The sequence below is a fragment of the Balaenoptera physalus genome (genome assembly GCF_965194825.1).
Source record: "Balaenoptera physalus genome assembly, chromosome: 3".
Taxonomy (NCBI): domain Eukaryota; kingdom Metazoa; phylum Chordata; class Mammalia; order Artiodactyla; family Balaenopteridae; genus Balaenoptera; species Balaenoptera physalus.
Window position 1 is genome coordinate 5944138 of NC_138890.1, and position 19067 is coordinate 5963204.

Below are 19067 nucleotides of genomic sequence, written 5' to 3' on the forward strand. Positions count from 1 at the left end.
GAGAGACCTCAGCTAACCAGGAGAAATCAGGTGGCATCGTCTGCCTAGCTTTTTTCCTGGAGAACTGCTCTTCCTCTACCTTCCCTGTTAGTCTCCCGGCTCCACAGTTTTGGATCTGCTCCACCTGTAAGTTGTCACCAGAGGAGTCGCCACAAGCCTTCAACGCCCATCACAGTGTCCCTATGCTGGAGCGGGCAGGGCACAGCCTGCCCAACCCTGACCTCCTGGGATCACCACCTCCATGGTGTCTGCAAAATGCGAGCCTCCTCCTGGCACCAGAGAGCAGAGGCAAGGTGCTCTCCGGGGGCCCCAGGGTTCCAGATGGGGACATTTTCCCAGCACTCTTCAGACCAGTTAAAGAAAATGTGTAGGCCGCGGAGGCACCAAACACCGGGGCCTATCTTCTGCGTTGTCCAGGAGCTGGGCGCAAATTCTGGGGGCAGGGCAGTTGAGGGAAGTCTTAAAATGTCCCACGCAAGTCTGATTTGGAACTCTCTGGCCTTGACCTTGGCTCCCCTCCCGGCCCCCACCCCCATCGCCAAGGGCAGGGGTCACGCCACTGGATTCCCAGGGTCCTGACAGTGGCCCGAGCCCTACCCCGCCCATCCTACATGTCCTCGGCCAACCCTGAGCCTGCTGAAATGGAAAGGGCTTGCCCCGGGTGCCTAATTATGGTGAGGGGGCAGCAATTAAGCATAACAGGGATCCTAATGAAGCACTGTCCGAGATAAGAAAGGCAGTTCCGAGAGGGAGTGGGTGCCAGCGAGGACCGGGCCAGGAAGAGAAAGAACGAGGCTGAGGACACACAACCATGGCGACCACCGGGGAAAGCGACAGAAAAAAAAAAAAAAAAGTCACGAATGCGCATGTGCAGCAGAGGCCAGGGGCGTGACCTCGTTTCCTCCTCTGTACGCTTGCGCGCTGCTTTCTCCGCCCACCGCTCTAAGCGGAACGGTGAGTGGGTTTCCACACAGCGCCTCTTGCCGGAGCGCTCGGGAATTCACGCATGCGCCTTACACTGAGAGGATTCGCACGTTGCCAGCAGCGAGCTCTAGGCGGCGTCATCCCTCCGGCCGGGACGAAGCACGCACGCGCGGAGGTTCGCACGCGGGAAGGGCGGGTGTGCACCGCGAGCATGCGCCCTGCGGAGCGAGACGGCGGCTCGGCGGGGTCATCCGAGCGCAGGCGCAGTGCGGTGTTTGTCTGCGGGACTGACGGGCGGCCGGGCGGTGCGCGGCGGCGGCGGGGAAGATGGCGGCGTCCTCCCTGGAGCAGAAGCTGTCCCGCCTGGAAGCAAAGCTGAAGCAGGAGAACCGCGAGGCCCGGCGGAGGATCGACCTCAACCTGGATATCAGCCCCCAGCGGCCCAGGCCCAGTAAGCACGGCGGCGTGGGGGAGGGGGCGAGCGGGGCGGGGCGCGCGCCGCGGGAGGCCCCGCCCCCGCCTCCAGGCCCCGCCCCCGCTTCCGGGGCGCTCTAGCTCCTCCTCTCCGCCGCGCTCCCCGCTATCGGCCAGCGGTGAGAGGGTCACGGTGACCCGGGGGGCGTGGGGCCCGCGGGTTCCCGGGCAGCCCTCCCCACTGCTTGCGGGTTCCCCCTTAACGGGGCCTGGGAGCCTAGTTACCCGGCTCCAGGCGAGGCCCCCCACCTGATGACCCGCCCCCAATCACCGGGATCCTCGGAGCCTCTGTCACCTACCCTGAGCCTTGCTTCTCCTACTTCATGCGACCGTGACCACATCCAGGTTCTCTGCTAAGATGTACACATCCCTTTTCACCAGCTGATTCTACTCCCGCCATCTCAGTGATTGTGTCAAGAGGTTCCCCTACCCCCCCTCCACCCCCGCTCCGTACCTGGGTCCTTGTCATCGGGGTTTAGCAGATGAGCCACTCACGCTCACACACGCGCACCTGGGCAGGGGACACCTGAGGTCGCTTGACCATATTATAACCATCCCTGTGGTTGTGTCTGGTGCTCCATGCTCCCCCCTCTGGGATCTTGTCATTGGGCTCAGCGGACTCCCTCCCACATACAGTTTGCCCACGTACACCAGGCCCCCTCATACTCCTCTGACTCGTTTCACTGTTGCCATCTTTCTGGCTCCTCCAGAAATAAACACGCAACTCCCAAGCGTGGCAACTTTGTCATTTAGAATCAAGTGACTTCCCCATTCTTACACACCCACACCCACCCAGCCCGGGGACACCTGAGGCCAATGCGACTCTATCTAGGCATCCCAGGGCACATACACCTCCTTTCTTATCCCACAATCTCAGTGCCTGTCTCCCTGGCGTCTTGTCATCTGGAGTCAAGAGCTACCTCCCAGCACCCACACCTGGCTCGGAATCACCATGACCACATCTAGTCTCCTTGTGATTTCCTGCATGATCCCTTCCCCATATCCTTGAAGCTCAGAGGGAGTCAGATTTTTCCCCTCCCTACAGACCTGATGAACAGCAGCCCACACACATGCTTTCTGTTTTTGTTTTTGGCCGCACCGCGTGGCATGTGGCATCTTAGTTCCCCCACCAAGGATCGAACCTGTGCCCCCTGCATTGGAAGTGCAGTCTTAACCACTGGACCACCAGGGAATTCCCCTGCCCACACACACATGCTTTCTGTGTCTCTCTTGACCCAGCAAATTGCTCTCCTTTTTATTCCCTCTGATATGATTCCTGTGGCTTATGTAGCTCCTTGTGAGGTCATCCTGACAGGAGGGGGAAGACACCTCCTCATCGGGGTTCCCCCATCACTGCCTGCTCACCCAGCCTGGCGCCCCCATCCTTGTGTAGGGTCCACTCCCCATCCTCCCTTTCCTGACCTGGGTCCGTGTGGGTTCCTCACTGGATTGGGGGGGGGGGTGTCTCTTGGGGCCCAGAAAAAACCCCGAGGTGGCAGTGCTGGCATTGGACACTGCCTGGGGTAAGAAGCCCAGCCAGGACTGGAGGGTCCCCGCTGGGCTCTGCAGTGCCGCTCCCCCTCCAACCCCAGCGTGGACGAGACAGGCCTAGGTACGGGGCCTGGGGTGCCTTGCAGGGTGGCTGTCCCAGATGCAGAGCGAGGCACGGTGAGACCCATGGCGAGCAGGCCCCGGGGAGCCCCCTCCAGGCGTCTGTGTCTGTGTCAGCTCCATCCCATCCTCCCAGTTCTCCCATCTCTGTCGGTTTCTACCCATCTCTGCAGTTTGGTGCCGCGTGCCTCCCCCTCCTCTTCGTTATGATTTGATTTGATTTCTTTTCTTTTGGACAAATCGGTTGTTTCCGTTGTGATTTATCGTGGTGTTGTTTTTTTTTTTTTTCTTCCTTTTCCCCATCCAGTTATTGTGATCACTCTAAGCCCTGCTCCTGCCCCGTCCCAACGAGCAGGTACCAGCCTTTTTATCATCGCTGCTTGGACCTCTGCACCATTGACCTAACCGCTGCCCCGGCCGCAGAATGCCATCCCCCCCTTCCCCCTCCCACGTGCTCCGTGTGTGCGTGCGCATCCCCCCCCCCCCCACTCTCTGTCCATCCACACCGTCAACGTCTGGCCCACCCGGCCACTTCCTCTGTCTTCTCACCTCCCGCTCCTCCCTTCCTCTCGGGCTCAGGTTTGGACTCCCTGGAGGAGGAAACAGACTCCCTCAGCGGCCGGGAGTCTGTCGCCTGCCAAGGGGGTCACGAGTGTCCGTGCGTGTGCCTGCAGGCGTGTGCATGAGCGGAGGGAGGGAGAGCTGGGCCCTGCGCCTGCTGGTCCCCCTCAGCAGCTCAGCGAAGCCGTGTCGCCCCCTGGGCTGAGCCGTGCTAGGCTTGGACTGAGCCCCTGTCCTCTCGGGGCTGGCGCTCCCCCGGGGGTGGGGGGCCCTGGGGGTTGGAGGGCTGTGAGCACTGAGGGCCTCCGGGCAGGAAGTGGAGGAGGCCCCGGCGCCTTGGAGGGAAGGCCGGGTGGAGCAGGGGAGCAGGGTTGCAGTTGGGAAGCCTCTGGAGAAGGTGGAATTTGAGCCAAGTCTCCTGGGAGGTGGGGGCAGCGCAGGGATGGAAGTAGAGGAAGCAGTCCCCCCAGGGCCCGAGGGTAGGTGCCAGTGGGTCTGGGAGCCGATGGGTGTGGGACATGCCTGTGCGAAGGGCGGGGGTGGTGAGAGAGATGGGGTGGGGGTCTGGTCTCGTTGGTTCTTGTGCGTGTGAGCAGGACTAGGTTGGGAAGTGTGTGTGTGTGTGTGCACGCGCGTGCGTGTGTGTCGGAAGGTGAGGGGCTCTGTGGCTCTGCTGGAGACCCTGTGGCATGTCGTCTCCCCGTCTGCGTGGGTTTGTGCCATGCCCTGTGTGCGTGTGCCTACGTGTGTCGACTGACAGCCTGGTACGTGTGAGGCTCCTGATGGCCTCATGCCCTCCCCACACCCGCCCCGTGTCCTTTCTCGTTCTCTTTCATTCATTCTACTCTCTCTCTCTTTCCCCTTCAGCCTCTCGCTCTCATTCTGCCCTCCTGACCTGCCGTGGGCCCGGTACCACCTCTGTGACTTCTGTTTTCAGGGTCTTTGTCTACCTCCCTCCACCCCACCTTAGCCACCCCGCGCCGGCCCCGCTCAGACGCCTACCGTGCGTCAGTTTGTGGGCCTGGCTGGAAGCCTCTGTCCCCTTACAGCCTTGGCCACGGGTTCTGGGGCAGCCCTCAGAGGGCCCGGTGGACTGTGTAAGGGAGGGGACCGACAGGACACCACACCGAGAGGTGTGGGGAGGAGAGGGGTGTGGTCCTTACTCAGAAAGGGGGCCCTGGTGCCCCCAGGGAACCTGAACCTGACAGGGATCCAGGGTCCCAGTGCAGGGGGAGCTCGAGGGTCCTTGGGAGCCCCGGAGGTTGTCCAGCCAGAGAGGGAGGGATTAGGACTGGGATTCTGGCCCTGGCAGAGCAGAGCAGCGGGGAGGGCATGGGAGGAGAGGCCTCCGGGCCAGTGGAGGGGACTGGGCCCGGCCACGTCCCCGGGGTCCCCAGAGCTCTTGCATCACTCCCGCCAGGCCCTCCTAGGACTGCAGGCCAGGCTCATAGACCTGCCCCTCGCTCTGGCTGTGGTCAGGGTTGCAGGCCAGCAAAGCGCCCAGGCACCAGGTGCTGCACCATACCTGTCTCTACCCGTTGATCACTGGGCCTACGTCACCAGGTGCCTGGAGAACTGTGGGAGGAGAAGGTGGGCCGTGCGGGAAGTGTGGAGAGAGAGGAGGGGGCGTCAGCCAAGGGCTAAGGAGAATGGCAGGCCCCCAGCTCCCGGCCTGCTCTCCAGGGGAAGGTGAACCTGGGAGGTGCTTGTAGCCTGCAGCCTCCCCAGCCAGGAGCTCCCCTTCTGGAGGCCGAGTGCCAGGGTCTCCGGGGTTCACTGGAGGGTCGTCACCCTAGCCCCCACTCCCCGCCCTGTGGCCTGCCCAGCCAGGAGGCTCCTAGGCCCTCAGGGAATCTGCTCTCCTTTCCCAGGCCCCTCTCCGGCCTGTCTCTGCAGCGCCTCCTCTGGGCAGCTGGGCCCCAAGCCTCAGCTCCCGTCTGTCTGTCTCCTGCCCTCCCGTCCCCTAATGCCGCCTGCCCGTCCTGGGGTGCCCGCTGCCTGCCCGCTGCCTGCCTGCCTGCCTGCCTGTAGCATGCCCGAGCTGTCCGCATGCAGGCTTCTGGAAAGAACCAAACTCACCTCCTGGCCCGGCCCCTGCCCCCCACGTCCCACTGGCCCCTGGAGGGGCTGTGCCACCTGGATCCCCTCACCCGGAGGACACAGGCCCAGCCTGGGGTCCTGCCCCTGACTCGTCGGCCCTAGCTCTGCAGGCCAGGCCGGGAGGCTCACCGATGAGCCCGCTGGCCAGAGGGCGGCCCTCCCTGACCCTGAAACAGAATGCTGGGCGAGGCAGCTGGAAGCCTGGGTCCCTTGCCCACTCTCTCCCCAGGGTGGTCCAGCCAAGGTCAGCGCTGCCCACAGCGCCAGAGCTCGGGCTGATCCCAGCAGGCATTCCTGCCTTGTGTGGTCCAGAGTGTGGGCGTGGTGGCCCTGGGCCTGCTTCCCAGGCGGAGGTGGGGAGGAAAGGGACACAGTGGGGAGGCTGCCTGCCCGAGGGACGGCATCCGCCTCTGGGCCTCCGTTTTCTGTCAGGGGAGGCTTGGGGATGAACCCTCAGCCTCTGGGGACCACCCCACCTCAACAGCCCACCGCAAGCCCTTCCAGGTTGGAGGAGTGGGGGGGACGTGGGAAAAGGCACCTTAAGAGTGGTCTGGGAGCAGGGAGCTCCTCCAGCCCAGCAGGGCAGGGGGCTGTGCCGGCCTACCTGAGGGATGCCAGGGAGGGGAAGATGAGGGTGCCAGGCCCTTGAGTTGGGGCCAGCTGGGAGCTAACCTCCTCCCCGCCCCTGGTTCTCACCACCCCAGCCCTGCAGCTCCCACTGGCCAATGATGGGGGCAGCCGCTCACCGTCCTCCGAGAGCTCCCCGCAGCACCCCACGCCCCCAGCCCGGCCCCGCCACATGCTGGGGCTCCCGTCAACCTTGTTCACACCCCGCAGCATGGAGAGGTGAGCGGCTAGGGTGGCTGGTGGGAGGGCCGGAAAGTCGGGGCTGGGGCGGGTCGGGGCGCAGGGCCAGCCTCAGGGAGGAGCTGGTGAGCTCTGTGGAACCCCTGTGTGTTAGGGGCTGGGGTGGCCTCAGGTTGGTCAGGACCCCCATTCACCGGCACCCACTCTCTGTCAACTCAGCATCGAGATTGACCAGAAGCTGCAGGAGATCATGAAGCAGACGGGCTACCTGACCATTGGGGGCCAGGTACCGCCCTTCCCTCGGCCCCCCCAGGGAGGGTGGGCAGGACGCAGCTGGTAGGATCTGGGTTGGGGTGGAGGGCAGAGGCCTGGTGGACCCCCAGCCCTGGCTGTCCTCACCAGCGCTACCAGGCGGAAATCAACGACCTGGAGAACCTGGGGGAGATGGGCAGCGGCACCTGTGGCCAGGTGTGGAAGATGCGTTTCCGGAAGACGGGGCACGTCATCGCTGTCAAGGTGAGCCCGCCCCTGCCCCGGGTGGGCCCCGCGCCCCAGGCTCGGCGCTAAGGCCCCTGCTGTCCCGTGCAGCAAATGCGGCGCTCGGGGAACAAGGAAGAGAACAAGCGGATCCTCATGGACCTGGACGTGGTGCTCAAGAGCCACGACTGCCCCTACATTGTGCAGTGCTTCGGGACCTTCATCACCAACGTGAGCCGGCCGCCCGCCCCCCAAGCCTCCCATGCTGGTCTCTGAGCCAGCCCTGTGCCCCCCGCCCCTCCCCCAGGACCCGAGCGTGTCTGGGGTGGGCAGGAGGGTACAGCCACCCCACCAAGCCGCCACCTGCTGTCCCCGCAGACGGACGTCTTCATTGCCATGGAGCTCATGGGCACGTGCGCCGAGAAGCTCAAGAAGCGGATGCAGGGCCCTATCCCTGAGCGGATCCTGGGCAAGATGACGGTGGCGGTGAGCGGCTGGGTGGGGCGCGGGTGGGCGGGTGGTCCCCCCACCAGGCCCCGTCCCTGCCATCACTGGTGCCCTCCTCTGCCCGCGCCACAGATCGTGAAGGCACTCTACTACCTGAAGGAGAAGCACGGCGTGATCCACCGGGACGTTAAGCCCTCCAACATCCTGCTGGATGAGCGGGGCCAGATCAAGCTTTGCGACTTCGGCATCAGCGGCCGCCTCGTTGACTCCAAAGCCAAAACGCGGAGCGCAGGTTGCGCTGCCTACATGGCAGTAAGTGGGGCCCAGCAGCGTCCGGCGGGCGGCCGTGAGGGGCGGCGCACCCACCCCAGCCACAGGGGTACATCCACCCTCTCCTACTTCCCACCGGCAGCCTGAGCGCATCGACCCCCCGGACCCCACCAAGCCCGACTACGACATCCGGGCCGATGTGTGGAGCCTGGGCATCTCCTTGGTGAGTTGGGGCCCCTGCTCTCCGAGACCAGGGGTGGGGTCTTCTCGGGGTATGGAGTCAGGTGGCGGGAAAGGGCAGGATCCTGTCCTTGGCCAGCCCAGCCCTGCTCATCTCTCTCCCAGGTGGAGCTGGCGACGGGACAGTTTCCCTACAAGAACTGCAAGACGGACTTTGAGGTCCTCACCAAAGTCCTACAGGAAGAACCCCCACTCCTGCCCGGTCACATGGGCTTCTCGGGGGACTTTCAGTCCTTCGTCAAAGACTGGTGAGGGGACTTCCCTGGTGGCACAGCGGTTAAGACTCCACGCTCCCGATGCAGGGAGCCCGGGTTCGATCCCTGGTCAGGGAACTAGATCCCACATGCATGCCGCAACTAAGAGTTAAAGACTGGTGAGGAGCCCCGGCCCCGCCCTCCGCTCTGGAAGGCAGGGCGAGGTCAGATGTGGCCCTGCACCCAGGCCACTGGGGAGGGGAGAGGGGCCCCAGGATGGGGTGGGGGCTGGAGCCCGAGCCCTGGGAGCTAGGAGTTGGGTTTGGACTCAGCCTGAGGGGACACCTGGCCCCAGGGGTACTTGGCAGGGTAGCCCTTGGGCTTCACCTTGGGGGAGCTGTGAACAAGCAGAGGCACCCCAGGGCTAAGGGCTCTGAGTGTCCTGCACCAACTGGCAAGAGTAGCGCACGCAGGACGTCCACATTGGAGCCTCCCGTGGGGGAGCCCACCCACCTCTCCCATGGGTGTCTCACGGCGCACGTTGGGCTTCTGTCACGTTGGGGGGCCCAAGCGCAGGGCCGGGAGGTTGCGGGCTTCTACCCACAGATCTTGCAGACCCGACTCAGCCACGAGGGCGGCCAGGCCCCTCCTCCCTGCTCTCACTTCTCTTCCTCTCCTCTTCTCTCTCCAGCCTTACTAAAGATCACAGGAAGAGACCAAAGTATAATAAGCTACTTGTGAGTACCCGGGGCCCTCCCCAGCCCCCATCCTAAGCCCCCCGCCACACTGGACGCCGGGCCTGAGCAAGGCCAGCAGGGAAGACGCCCTTGCCCTAAGTGCCCCACCTTGGGCCCCACAGGAACACAGCTTCATCAAGCGCTACGAGACGCTGGAGGTGGACGTGGCATCCTGGTTCAAGGATGTCATGGCGAAGACCGAGTCGCCGCGGGCGAGCGGGGTCCTGAGCCAGCACCACCTGCCCTTCTTCAGGTAGCCGCACAGCGGCGGCCAGCCCACTGGGGGCCGGGGGCGTGGCCACCAGCCCCCCCTTCCCCACCCGGCCACCCAGCTGCCCGCCAGGGGAGCCCTGGGACCTGGACGGCCGCCGAGGGCTGAGGACAGAAAGTAGGGGGCGCCGACCCACCCCTGACTCCCTGCCCACCAGCCATGGACAGATGGGCCCACCAGGCCCCAGCCCTTCCCGTCCCAGGATCAGCCGGCTGTGCGCATCCCCCCCCCGACAGACACTGTGAACGGAAGACAGCAGGCCGCGAGCAGACTCGCTATTTATTCAGTTGTAACCTCTGGGCTGGGGCGGCCCCCGGGGGCCGGGAGAGAGCCGCCCGTCCTGTCCCCTCCCCTCCGCACCGCGCTGTCCCACTGCCGCCTCGCACGCACATGCACCCTGGCTCCGTCTCCCTCTCTCTGTCCCCTCCCTCTCTACCTCTCTGGCTTTCCCTGTCTCCCTCCCTGCCTCTGCCTCTCTCCTGGCCCAGGCCCTGCCACCCCCGGCGGGACCCCTGGGTCCGTTTAGGTCTCCGGCAAGCCATGAGTCAGTTGGCTGGCATCCTTGCCCTGGGCAGGCCGGCTGGACGTTGTGACTGCAGCCAGACCCGGGCTGGTCTCTCTTTCTCTTTTTGATCTCAGGGGGTCCTTTTTGGAGTTTATCGTATTTTATTGTACTTGGTGGGGTGTTTGGGGGGGTGGGGGGAGGAGAAGAGCTTGTTCTCGTGGGGTTTGTCGGTACCTTCAGAAACTTTTACCAAAGTCATGTTTAGCTGCTTGTGGTGGCAGCCCCCCGATGGCCCACGGGCGCTGGGGGGCTGGGGGCCGAGCCGTGGGGCCTGGGCCACCCCGCTGGGGAGAGACTAGTCCCAAAGGTGGGCTCTGGGGGGGCGGGGTGCCCCTCCCTCGGGGCTGGAGACTGGCCACAGCTTGTAGGGGTGAGTTGAGGACCTCGGGGGGTGTGGAGGGAGCCCAAGGGGCCGTGGCCACACAGGGTGGCCTTCAGGGAAGGCAGGCGTGGGGCATGGTGGAGGGCAGCAGGTGCCGGTGAGGCAGAGGCGGAGGAGGGAATGGGTGACAGGAGCGGGGGCCATAGGGCCCGGGGAGGCAGGGATTGAGGGTGTGTGGAGTGGACGTGGGGGTCTGAGAATGTGTGACAGGGACAGAGGTGGGGCAGGCCGAGGGCTGGGCGTGTGGAGGCAGTCACGCCCTCGTAGTGGCCTTGAGCGCCCCTCGACTCACCCAGAGCTGGCCAGTCCCCAGCCCACGCTGAGGCCCGGGCCCTGGCATCCCTGGGACCCTGGGGAGCAGCCAGAGCAGGAGGGGGTGTGTTTCCTTTTTGTTGGTGATGCATGCAAATCAAGTGGACAACGAAATAACAGAACAAAAAAAAAGAAAAACAAAACTCCAGAAAAACCACAAAAAGCAACCAACACCAAAGGTGAGGAAGGTCGCTGGATGTAGCTGAAGCAATCTAGACTAGGCATCACTGTACCCTCCATCTATCTCACTGACTGTAGTTGCTACTAGGATAGTCACAAAACGCCGCATGTTTTAAAAAGTACTCGAAGTCATCTTTTCTCTGCCCCCCCCCCCTTGGGGGAGGCCACCTTCTCTCGCTCCAATCCCCTTTGTGAGGGGAGGGGGCAGGGTGCGGGGCCAGTAGGCCTGGCCCCCGCCCTCCCTCATGGGCCCCAGCCACAGGGGCCTTTGTGGGTAGCCGGGAAGGTTGCGTGGCTGGCCCCAAGGGCCAGCTGCCTGAGTTTTTATTTAACTTTATTTTCTGTTTTGTGAGTGTGTGTCGGCCCGTTCCCCCTCCCCGCCTTCAGTGTTAAATGGGAGCCTCTCCTTCCCCCCTGCCTTTTCCATGTCTCCCTGCCCCCCACCCCAGTCACCAGTCACCAGCCATCCCTCTCCATCAGGCAGAGGGTGAAGTGGGCAGGTGGGGGCCTGGGGCGGCCTGGGCCCAGCCCATGGTCCACAACCCCTTCTCAGGCCGCCAGTACTGCCCCATCCCTTTTTAAAACAAAACGCCCTCGTTTGTAAATCCTTAGACGCTTGAGAATAAAACCCCTCCCTTTTCTTCTGCTGTGTCTGTGGTGTATGTCCTGAGCCTGGCAGGGCCTGGCAGTGAGGTGGGGGAAGGGGCCAGGGAAGGGGTCGTGAGCCCCGACCTTGGGGCTGGGGCGCTGGGGGATCGGGACCATTCTGGTGGATGGGGCCTCTGCAGCGAAGAGAGGCAGGCAGGGCTGGGGGCTGGTGGGGTGGTGTTTGTAGTGACTAGCCCCATATCTAATGGCCAGTGTGAGGGACCTCCCCCCAACCGGATAGCTACTGGTCTGGCCAGAGAGCCCTTAATCCCCAGCAGGCCTTGGCCGTGGGCTCTGATGTCGGCCCATCAGTGTGCCACCCCCCGCTCCCTGCCTCCCCAAATGGCCCCCCAGCCAAGGCCAGAGCCGCCTGCCCACCTGCTGGGCCCAGTGCTGCCTCAGCCGGTCCAGCATGCTGGGCACCGTGATCCTGCTGCTGGCCCTGCTCCCAGGGATGACCACCGTGCCCAGCGAGCCAGCTGGTATGTACAGGCAAGGGGACATGGCCCAGCACACCTCCATTCCCGTGTTACCCTTTCTCAGTGCACCCTCTCATCCACCCCCCTGGGGGAACGGGGGTGGGTGGGAGGTGGGGTCTGCCCCGTCCCCCGTTTTCCAGGTTCTCTGGGATCCCCAACTTCTTCAAAGTCCCGGCAGCCATGGTGAGACCAAGGGCTGTGGGAGGGGAGCAGTCTGCGCCAATGCTTTTAGGGACTGTCTGTGCCGGTGATCCTGGACATTTGAGAACATCCTTTGATGAGGACCCCAGCTGAGCGCCTCCTTAAGGCAGAGGTCTGTGTCATTGTGGTGCATGTGTGTGTGATCACACACCCCAGTGGAGGCTCCCCTGTGCCTCTACCCTTTGCCGCTGCTGCCCTCAGCCTGCGAGTGAGTGAGGAACACCGACAAAGGGAAAAGGCCCAGACCCTGGTGGCCAGGCTGGGCCTCCACGATGCCCAAAGGGCTGGGGGGAGAGCACCTTGCTATTCTTCCCTCCCCTTAGGCAAGAATGGGGCCGGCACCCTCCCCCCAAACGGCCCTGCTGTGACCCCAGAGGAGCCCCTGGTCCTCGGTGGGTGAGCGGGGGGTTCAGACTCCAGAAGGGGAGGACCTTTGACCTCACCCAGGCAGACCCTCCACCATCAGGTGCCCCTCGACCCCTTCCCGGCCAGGGATTCCCTCGCTCACTGGGGGTGGAGAAGTAGAGGTCTGGGAAGGGGGCTCCTCCCCAGGAAGGCGCAGCTTTGCGCCCAGGCTCAGGGGCTGGGCTGGGATGTCCCCCGGGTCTCCAGGGAGTACATCACAGCTGCTTTTCAGCTGGCGGTGGGAAGCGCGGAGACGAGCGCGGGTGAATCCTCCACCGCAACTGCATCCATTTTCCAAAGTAGGCAGTGGAGGCGAGGTTGGCTCACTTGCCAGGGGGGCCTAAGGGACAGCGCATCCTCCTTCCCCTGTGCCACCCTTTCTCCCTGCCAGCGTCCCCGTTCCCCGCGGCGCCAGGGCCCAGGCTGCGCCGACCCCTTTTCAGTCTGGAGCTGTCGGACGCGGAGGACGCCTTCCCGCGCCGCGCGGGGCCGCTGGAGGTCCCGGCCGACAGCCGCGTGTTCGTGCAGGTACGGACGGGGGGCTCACCGAGGCCGGGTGGCAGCCGGTGGGGGCAGCCGACCCTGACCGCGACCCCGCCCCCCAGGCGGCCCTGGCCCGTCCCTCCCCGCGCTGGGGCATGGCCCTGCACCGCTGCTCGGTGACACCATCCTCACGCCCGACCCCGGGCCCCGCCCTGGCGCTGCTGCGCGGGGGCTGTTCCGCCGACTCCTCGGTCACCTTCCCGACACCGCGGCCGCTCCCAGGTGCCGCTCGCCCCGCGCGTTTCAGCTTCCGCCTGCGCCCGGTCTTCAACGCCTCTGTGCAGTTCCTGCACTGCCAGCTGAGCCGCTGCCGCCGCCTCCGGGGAGCCCGCCAGACGCCTGCGCCTCTGACGCTGTCTTCACCGTCGCCGGTGCTCGGGCACGGGGCGGGGAATCTGGGCGCCCGGGCCCGTCGGGGGCTGGGCACAAGAGCCTCTGGCATCTGAGGGAGAAGCCTCTTAGGGTTTGGGGATCTGGGGGTCTGGGAGCTTTTGGACGTGGGGGCGGATGTACCTCGAAACTGGGAGTAGGCACTGGGTCTCAGGCTGGGGTTGGGCGCAGGGACGTCCGAAGGGGCCGGATTTCCAGGGGTCTAGTGGTGCGACACCTGGTTGCAATATAGTGCTGGACACAGCTCTCTTGGGAGCCCTGGGGACCCGCCCCTGGAGCCGGGGCCCTGACGTCCCCGCCTCTTGCCTCCCCCTCCTCCCAGTGTCTGCCTCAGGATGAGGCGTGCGCGGGCGCCGGCAGTGGCCGCGATGAGAGTCTGGGTGCCGACAGCCCTCACCTGCACACGCTGACGCAGCCCATCGTGGTCACGGTGCCGCGGCTGCCCCCCAGTGAGCACGCAGCAGTCCTCAGCGGGGGTCTCTGGGGTCGGGAAGGGGGATGGGGAGGACATCTGAGGCATGAGCCCAGTCTCTGCGTTGTACTCCTCACAGGGCCATCCAAGGGCGTCCCCGGCACAGCCGTGCGACCCGAGCCTCCCGCGCCGGCCCCGGGGGTCCTGGAGCCCGCGCCGGTGGTAGCACTTGTGTTGGCCGCCTTCGTGCTGGGCGCCGCTCTGGCCGCCGGGCTCGGCCTCGTCTGCGCTCACTCAGGTACCAACCTGGGTCCGCCGGGATCTCCGCCTGGGCCCCAGCCTATTCCCACGAGTCCGGACCCCTGGTCGCAGCGATCCCAGCCTGCTCGGGCCTGACCATCCCTAGACCTGCTTCCGCTACGCCTGCAGCAGCCCTCCAGGGGGCGCCCTTGCCCCGGCCCAGCGCGCGGCAACCCCTACTCCTCAGCCTGCCTCTCCTCTCCAGCGCCCCCGCCCCCCGGCCCGCCCCCGAGAGCCTCGCCCAGCGGCCCACCGCCCAGGAGGCCCCAGTGAGGCAGGTAAGTGTTAGGGGGAGGGAAGAGGGGGAGTGTAACCTGGGGCCGGTAGGACGGATGGAGGAGGGAGGTGATAATGACTCTTCATAGCGTGTTCTCTCTGCCAGGCGGAGTACCAAATGTTTTACGCATATTAATCCTTGTAACCAGCTTCAGGTAGATACTCTTATAATCCCCATAATAGAGATTTAAAAATGAGGTACTCTCTGAAATTAACTTGCCAAAGGTCACAAAATTTGGTGGAGCTGGGATTCGAAATCACGTAGTGGGTGACCCGCGGCCGACTGCGGGCTTAGTGTCGTAAGAAAGAACCTCAACACCTCAGACAGGCACACTAGGCAAGGAGAATTCGGGTTTCAGACCTAGCACCCACCCTCGCCCCGGCACACAGACTGATGGGACGGCCAATGATCGGTTGGGAAGGGGGTGACCTGACGTAGCGTCCTCTCCCCTGCTCAGCCTGAGTCGCCCCTCTCCAGAGATAGCGCGCCCCCATCAGGGTCCGGAGACATACCAGCCACAGCCTTGGACCAGGCCCGCCAGGACCTGAGACTCGATGGGACTAAGATCCCTGCGCCCCGCGCCCCCTCTTGCTCCTCCTCCCACCCTCCCACCTGGGCTCAGAATAAACATCTGGCCTGAACTGCAGCGTTCTGAAGTCTGCGTGTGCGCGTGGCGCGGGGGTGGGGATTCCAGGATGGAAAAGGTCCAGACTGGAGGGGTGGAGCTTTGGGGCGGGGCTCATAAGCCCTTATATATACGTGTGCGGTTACCGCCCAGGGGAGCCCCAAGGGCATTTTGTCCCAAACAAAAAGGGGACACCCAACCCCACCAGCTTAAATTTAAAAATAAGCCTCGTTTCCTTCTCCACCCCTGCACCGCCCACTTGCCTTCTCAACCCCAGGATTTCTCCGCTCTCCACTCCCACCGCCCGGACCCTGCCCTCGCTAGGGCCTCGAGCTCAGGCCTCTGCTCCAGTCTCCTCTCCGTCTAGCCTAAAGGTCCTTAAATCCCTCCTGCCCGAGCTTCTCCCTCCTCAGAGCATAGACAAGGGGGGGACTATTAGCTCCATTTTACGGTTGAGGAAACTGAGGCTCGGCAAGGCCAAATCACTTGCTCACCAGTCAGGACTGGCCGACCCCACAGCCCAGGCTCTTGGCTACAAAGCACATAATAGGAGTTTCACAAGACGTAGTCCTGGAAGGGAGGGAGGGCACGAGATCTAAGAACTTGGCTCCAGTTCACGAATGAGATAGAATGCGGGCGGGGGGTCTCGTTCGCCCCCGCCTCAGTTAGATGCCAGTCTCCCCATTACTTCCCGGGGAGGCAGTTCCCTTCGGCCCGCAAACGCAGAGCCACGCCCCCATCTACGTCAGCTTCCGCGCGGGGTCTTTTGGCCCCAGCGGCCGCCGTAACCCCGCCCACTAAGGAAACGGCCCCGGAACAACGACACCGCCCTCACCCGCCTCACCGGCATGAAGCCCCCGCAGCGGCGGCGAGCGGCCCCGGCGCGCTATCTGGGTGAGGTGACCGGCCCCGCGACCTGGAGCGCCCGCGAGAAGCGGCAGCTGTTACGACTACTGCAGGCGCGACGGGGCCAGCCGGAGCCGGACGCCGCCGAACTGGCCCGGCAGCTGTCGGGCCGGAGCGAGGTCGAGGTGAGAGGGGTCTCGGGATGGGAGCGAGGCTGGAGGCGGGGCTAGGATGTGTTCGGGGCTTGCGGAGGGGCGGGCCCTGGGAGTTGGCGGGACGAGAGTGAGGCTTGGGGGCGGGGCCTTGGAGTGGACGGGTCGAGGGTGAGGCGGGGGCGAGGTTGAGGAACCGGAAGAACGCCGGAGGAGGCGGGACTAGTGCAAGGCTGGGCCTTGTGTGCCTGCGAGAAGCTGAGGGCGGGGCGAGGGCGGAACATAGCCGAGGGGCGGGGCGAGAAGGAGGCAGTGCTGCGGCAGGCTGAGGGGCGGGGCGAAGCCAAGATTTAGGGGCGGGGCGAACTCTGAGAGCGGAGGCCCCGGACTGGGTGGGAGGCGCAGAGGGACTGGGCGGGAATGAGGTTGAAGTGAGAGTCAGGAAATGGGGCGGAGTGGACGAAGCGGGTAGGTGACTAGGGTAGTACTTAGCACGGGGGTGGGCCCTGGCTGCGGGGAGGAGCCAGAACCGGCCAGGGCCTTACATCTTTGTCGGGTCACACCTGGGGCCTTGGCCCAAGACCCCTGGGCAGAGTCCCTATGACCCTTAACTCCGGGCCAGCGGGAGGGTAGGAGCAGTGGCCGGCCCTGGAGCAGGCAGTGGACTGCCTAGCCCTGGGCTTCTAGAAGGTCCATTTGGCCTCATCCCCTCAATTCCCCAGATCCAGGACTTTCTCCGGCACCTCAAGGGTCGAGTGGTCCGAAAGGCCACTCAGATGATGCATCCAGGTGGCCCACAGGGTCCAAGGCGCCGGGAAACACAGACCCCGGCCCCCATCGAGGTGAGGCGGGGTGAGGCTCCCCAGGGCCGGCCCCTGGAGGATGAGGTGGGAGTTGGGGGGATAACCTGGTCAGGGGAGCCCCAGGAGGGGTAGGGCAGCCCCAGGAGGGGTAGGGCTTGGGGGACTCCTGAGGGTTGATCCCTGAGCACCTTCTGGTTGCTCTACCCAGGTGTGGATGGATCTGGCTGAGAAGATAACAGGCCCGCTGGAGGAGGCCCTGACCGTGGCTTTCTCACAGGTACAGCCATCCCCCAGGCAGGATGGGGGTATCCCGGGGACGGGGTCATATATTTGAGTCTAATTAAGCTGGACCTGGTTCCTGGGTCCCTTCCTCTTGCCAGCTCTGTGACTCTCGTCCGTCACCGGACACCCTAGCCTCAGTGTCCGCACTTCTGAGGCCCTCTGCTGAATGTGACGCCTTCCTCAGGGTGGCAGGGAGGATTTGGAGGTGGAAGGCTGTCTCCTGCAGGGCAGGGGAGTAGCCCACGGGGACACTTCTGCCTTTCCTTGCCTGATCTCTCTGCCTGCCAGGTGCTCACCATCGCGGCCACGGAGCCCAACAGCCTCCTGCACTCCAAGCCCCCCAAGCCCACGCAGGCTCGTGGAAAGCTACTGCTCCTCAGCGCCCCTGGAGGGCAGGAGGACCTGGGCCCTGAGGCTCCTGGCCCCGCCCCTGAGGCCCCTCGACGGCAGGAGTCTCCTGGCCCCGCCCCCAAGACACAAGGCCCTGCCCCTGAGGCGTCCTCTGAGTCCCTGGCTGGCCCGTCCGCTGAGGAAGACTTTTCTGTGGACTTTGAGAAGATCTACAAGTACCTGTCGTCCATCTCCCGCGGCGGCCGAGGCCCTGAGCTTTCCGCAGCTGGTGAGAAGGGAGGGGCCGACGATCTGGGGGTGGGAGTCTCTGGCCGTGGGAGTCTCCGGCGGCAAGCCCCGCCCTTTCCTCACCCGTCCCCTTTCCATCCATCACCAGAGTCAGCTGTGGTCCTTGACCTGCTCATGGCACTTCCTGAGGAGTTGTCCCGCCTACCCTGCACCGCCCTGGTTGAACATATGTCGGATATGTACCTACACCTGATGGCCCCCCAGCCCAACCCTGCCAGTGGGGGCCTGGGGTCTGGGGCTGAGGCTGACGGGACAGGTTCCAGGGGGCAAGAGGAGGCTGGCCAGGCCACTCCTCAGGCCCCTGAGAATGCTGGGCCCAGCGAACCGATATCCACTTGGCAAGCAGCTGGGATCTGCCCCCTGAACCCATTCCTGGTACCCCTGGAGCTTCTGGGCCAGGTGGCCACCCCTGCAAGGTGAGGGGCCCAGCACCTCACCAGACACACCAGACATCGGTGAGCCCCCAGGCCCTCAGTCCTGCTTGGGCTGGCACTGGGTTGTCATTGAGGATCTTGCCACAGTGGAAGGTCCCTGGCGCAGTGTGCAGTATAGGTCGCCTATAAGATGCTCGATACAGCATGGGTCTCAGAAATGGAAGCACAGGGAATTCCCTGGCGACCCAGTGGTTGGACTACACGCTCTCCCTGCCGAGGGCCTGTGTTCAATCCCTGGTCGGGGAACTAAAAACCCACAAGCTGTGCAGCATGGCCAAAAAAAAAAAAAAACGAAGTAAAGTTGTACAGGGTTTCAGCCATAGAACTGGGGTGAGGGGGTTCCAGCCAGATGGCTGGGCTAAAATCACCCTCAAATACTCCCCCCACTGGTTCCTCATCCCTCCTGAAGTCCTGTATCCAGTGTCCTGTAACTGTGAATAAAGTTCTGGTCTATCCCCCTGGCTCTCTTTCTCCTGTGAATTAAAGGTGGGAGGGGGCCCAGAATCAGAGGTAGGGGGCCATAGCTTGGAGTCCTGGGGACGGAGCGGGGACATGCCAGGGAGGAGGGTGTGGTCTTTGGTAAAGGCCACTGCACCAGGTCCAGTCTGATGCCATCTGGAGCGACCCTGGCTTGGCTTTGAGGGGACCCTTGTTGATTGTTGTTTGGAGGGTCTAGGCCTGAGCCTGACCCATGTCGGGGAAAGGTTTTCAGAGCCCAATGACTCTCCATCATACAGATGGAGGGGAGAGGCTAGCAGAGTGAGGGTGGCCAGGTCAGGGGAGCTGGACTCCTGACCACGGGAGGGTTAAAGGTGGGCTGCCCATGTGGCAGGAAGTTGGAGGGAGGGGAGTGAGTCCCTGAGGTAGCCTTGGGGAAGCAAGTGGGGGAGGGAGGAAGAGCTGGAGGGGCCTTAGGAGCAGGGAAGGGGGAGCAGAGCTGGGTGGAGGAGGGGGCTGGGGTCCTGGCCGTTGCCAAAGGCCTCCAATTCCCAGAGGTGCTGCCAGGTCTCCCTGCACGGGGCCCCCCTCCCTCAGCCTCCCTGAGCGTGTGGATTCAGGGGCAGGCTGGTGAGGGTCGG

The 19067-nt window shown here is 64.2% G+C and overlaps 3 protein-coding genes across 7 annotated transcripts; all 3 read left to right on the forward strand.

The window, feature by feature from the left end:
* Positions 1 to 1065: 1065 nt before the first annotated feature.
* On the forward strand, positions 1066 to 11193 carry MAP2K7 (mitogen-activated protein kinase kinase 7). Of its 2 annotated transcripts, XM_082456075.1 has the most exons (12): positions 1066 to 1375; positions 3317 to 3364; positions 6375 to 6516; positions 6697 to 6763; positions 6880 to 6993; positions 7066 to 7185; positions 7333 to 7440; positions 7534 to 7713; positions 7814 to 7894; positions 8017 to 8159; positions 8797 to 8842; positions 8965 to 11193. In XM_082456075.1, the coding sequence occupies exons 1-12, from the start codon at positions 1252 to 1254 to the stop codon at positions 9097 to 9099; spliced, it is 1308 nt and encodes a 435-aa protein (XP_082312201.1). In that variant the 5' UTR covers positions 1066 to 1251; the 3' UTR covers positions 9100 to 11193. The 2 variants fall into 2 exon arrangements, with proteins under 2 accessions (XP_082312201.1, XP_082312202.1); XM_082456076.1 differs by lacking the exon at positions 3317 to 3364.
* A 96-nt stretch (positions 11194 to 11289) lies between these two features.
* On the forward strand, positions 11290 to 14848 carry TGFBR3L (transforming growth factor beta receptor 3 like). Of its 4 annotated transcripts, XM_082456079.1 has the most exons (7): positions 11290 to 11682; positions 12677 to 12813; positions 12891 to 13199; positions 13541 to 13667; positions 13770 to 13928; positions 14136 to 14208; positions 14665 to 14848. In XM_082456079.1, the coding sequence occupies exons 1-6, from the start codon at positions 11613 to 11615 to the stop codon at positions 14201 to 14203; spliced, it is 870 nt and encodes a 289-aa protein (XP_082312205.1). In that variant the 5' UTR covers positions 11290 to 11612; the 3' UTR covers positions 14204 to 14208; positions 14665 to 14848. The 4 variants fall into 4 exon arrangements, with proteins under 4 accessions (XP_082312205.1, XP_082312204.1, XP_082312206.1 ...); XM_082456078.1 differs by lacking the exons at positions 14136 to 14208; positions 14665 to 14848 and having other exon boundaries at positions 13770 to 14128; XM_082456080.1 differs by lacking the exons at positions 14136 to 14208; positions 14665 to 14848 and having other exon boundaries at positions 13051 to 13199; positions 13770 to 14128.
* SNAPC2 (small nuclear RNA activating complex polypeptide 2) lies at positions 14190 to 18443 on the forward strand. Its single transcript, XM_082456081.1, has 6 exons — positions 14190 to 14208; positions 15635 to 15863; positions 16553 to 16672; positions 16842 to 16910; positions 17204 to 17534; positions 17643 to 18443. The coding sequence occupies exons 2-6, from the start codon at positions 15681 to 15683 to the stop codon at positions 17972 to 17974; spliced, it is 1035 nt and encodes a 344-aa protein (XP_082312207.1). The 5' UTR covers positions 14190 to 14208; positions 15635 to 15680; the 3' UTR covers positions 17975 to 18443.
* The last annotated feature ends 624 nt before the right edge of the window (positions 18444 to 19067 follow it).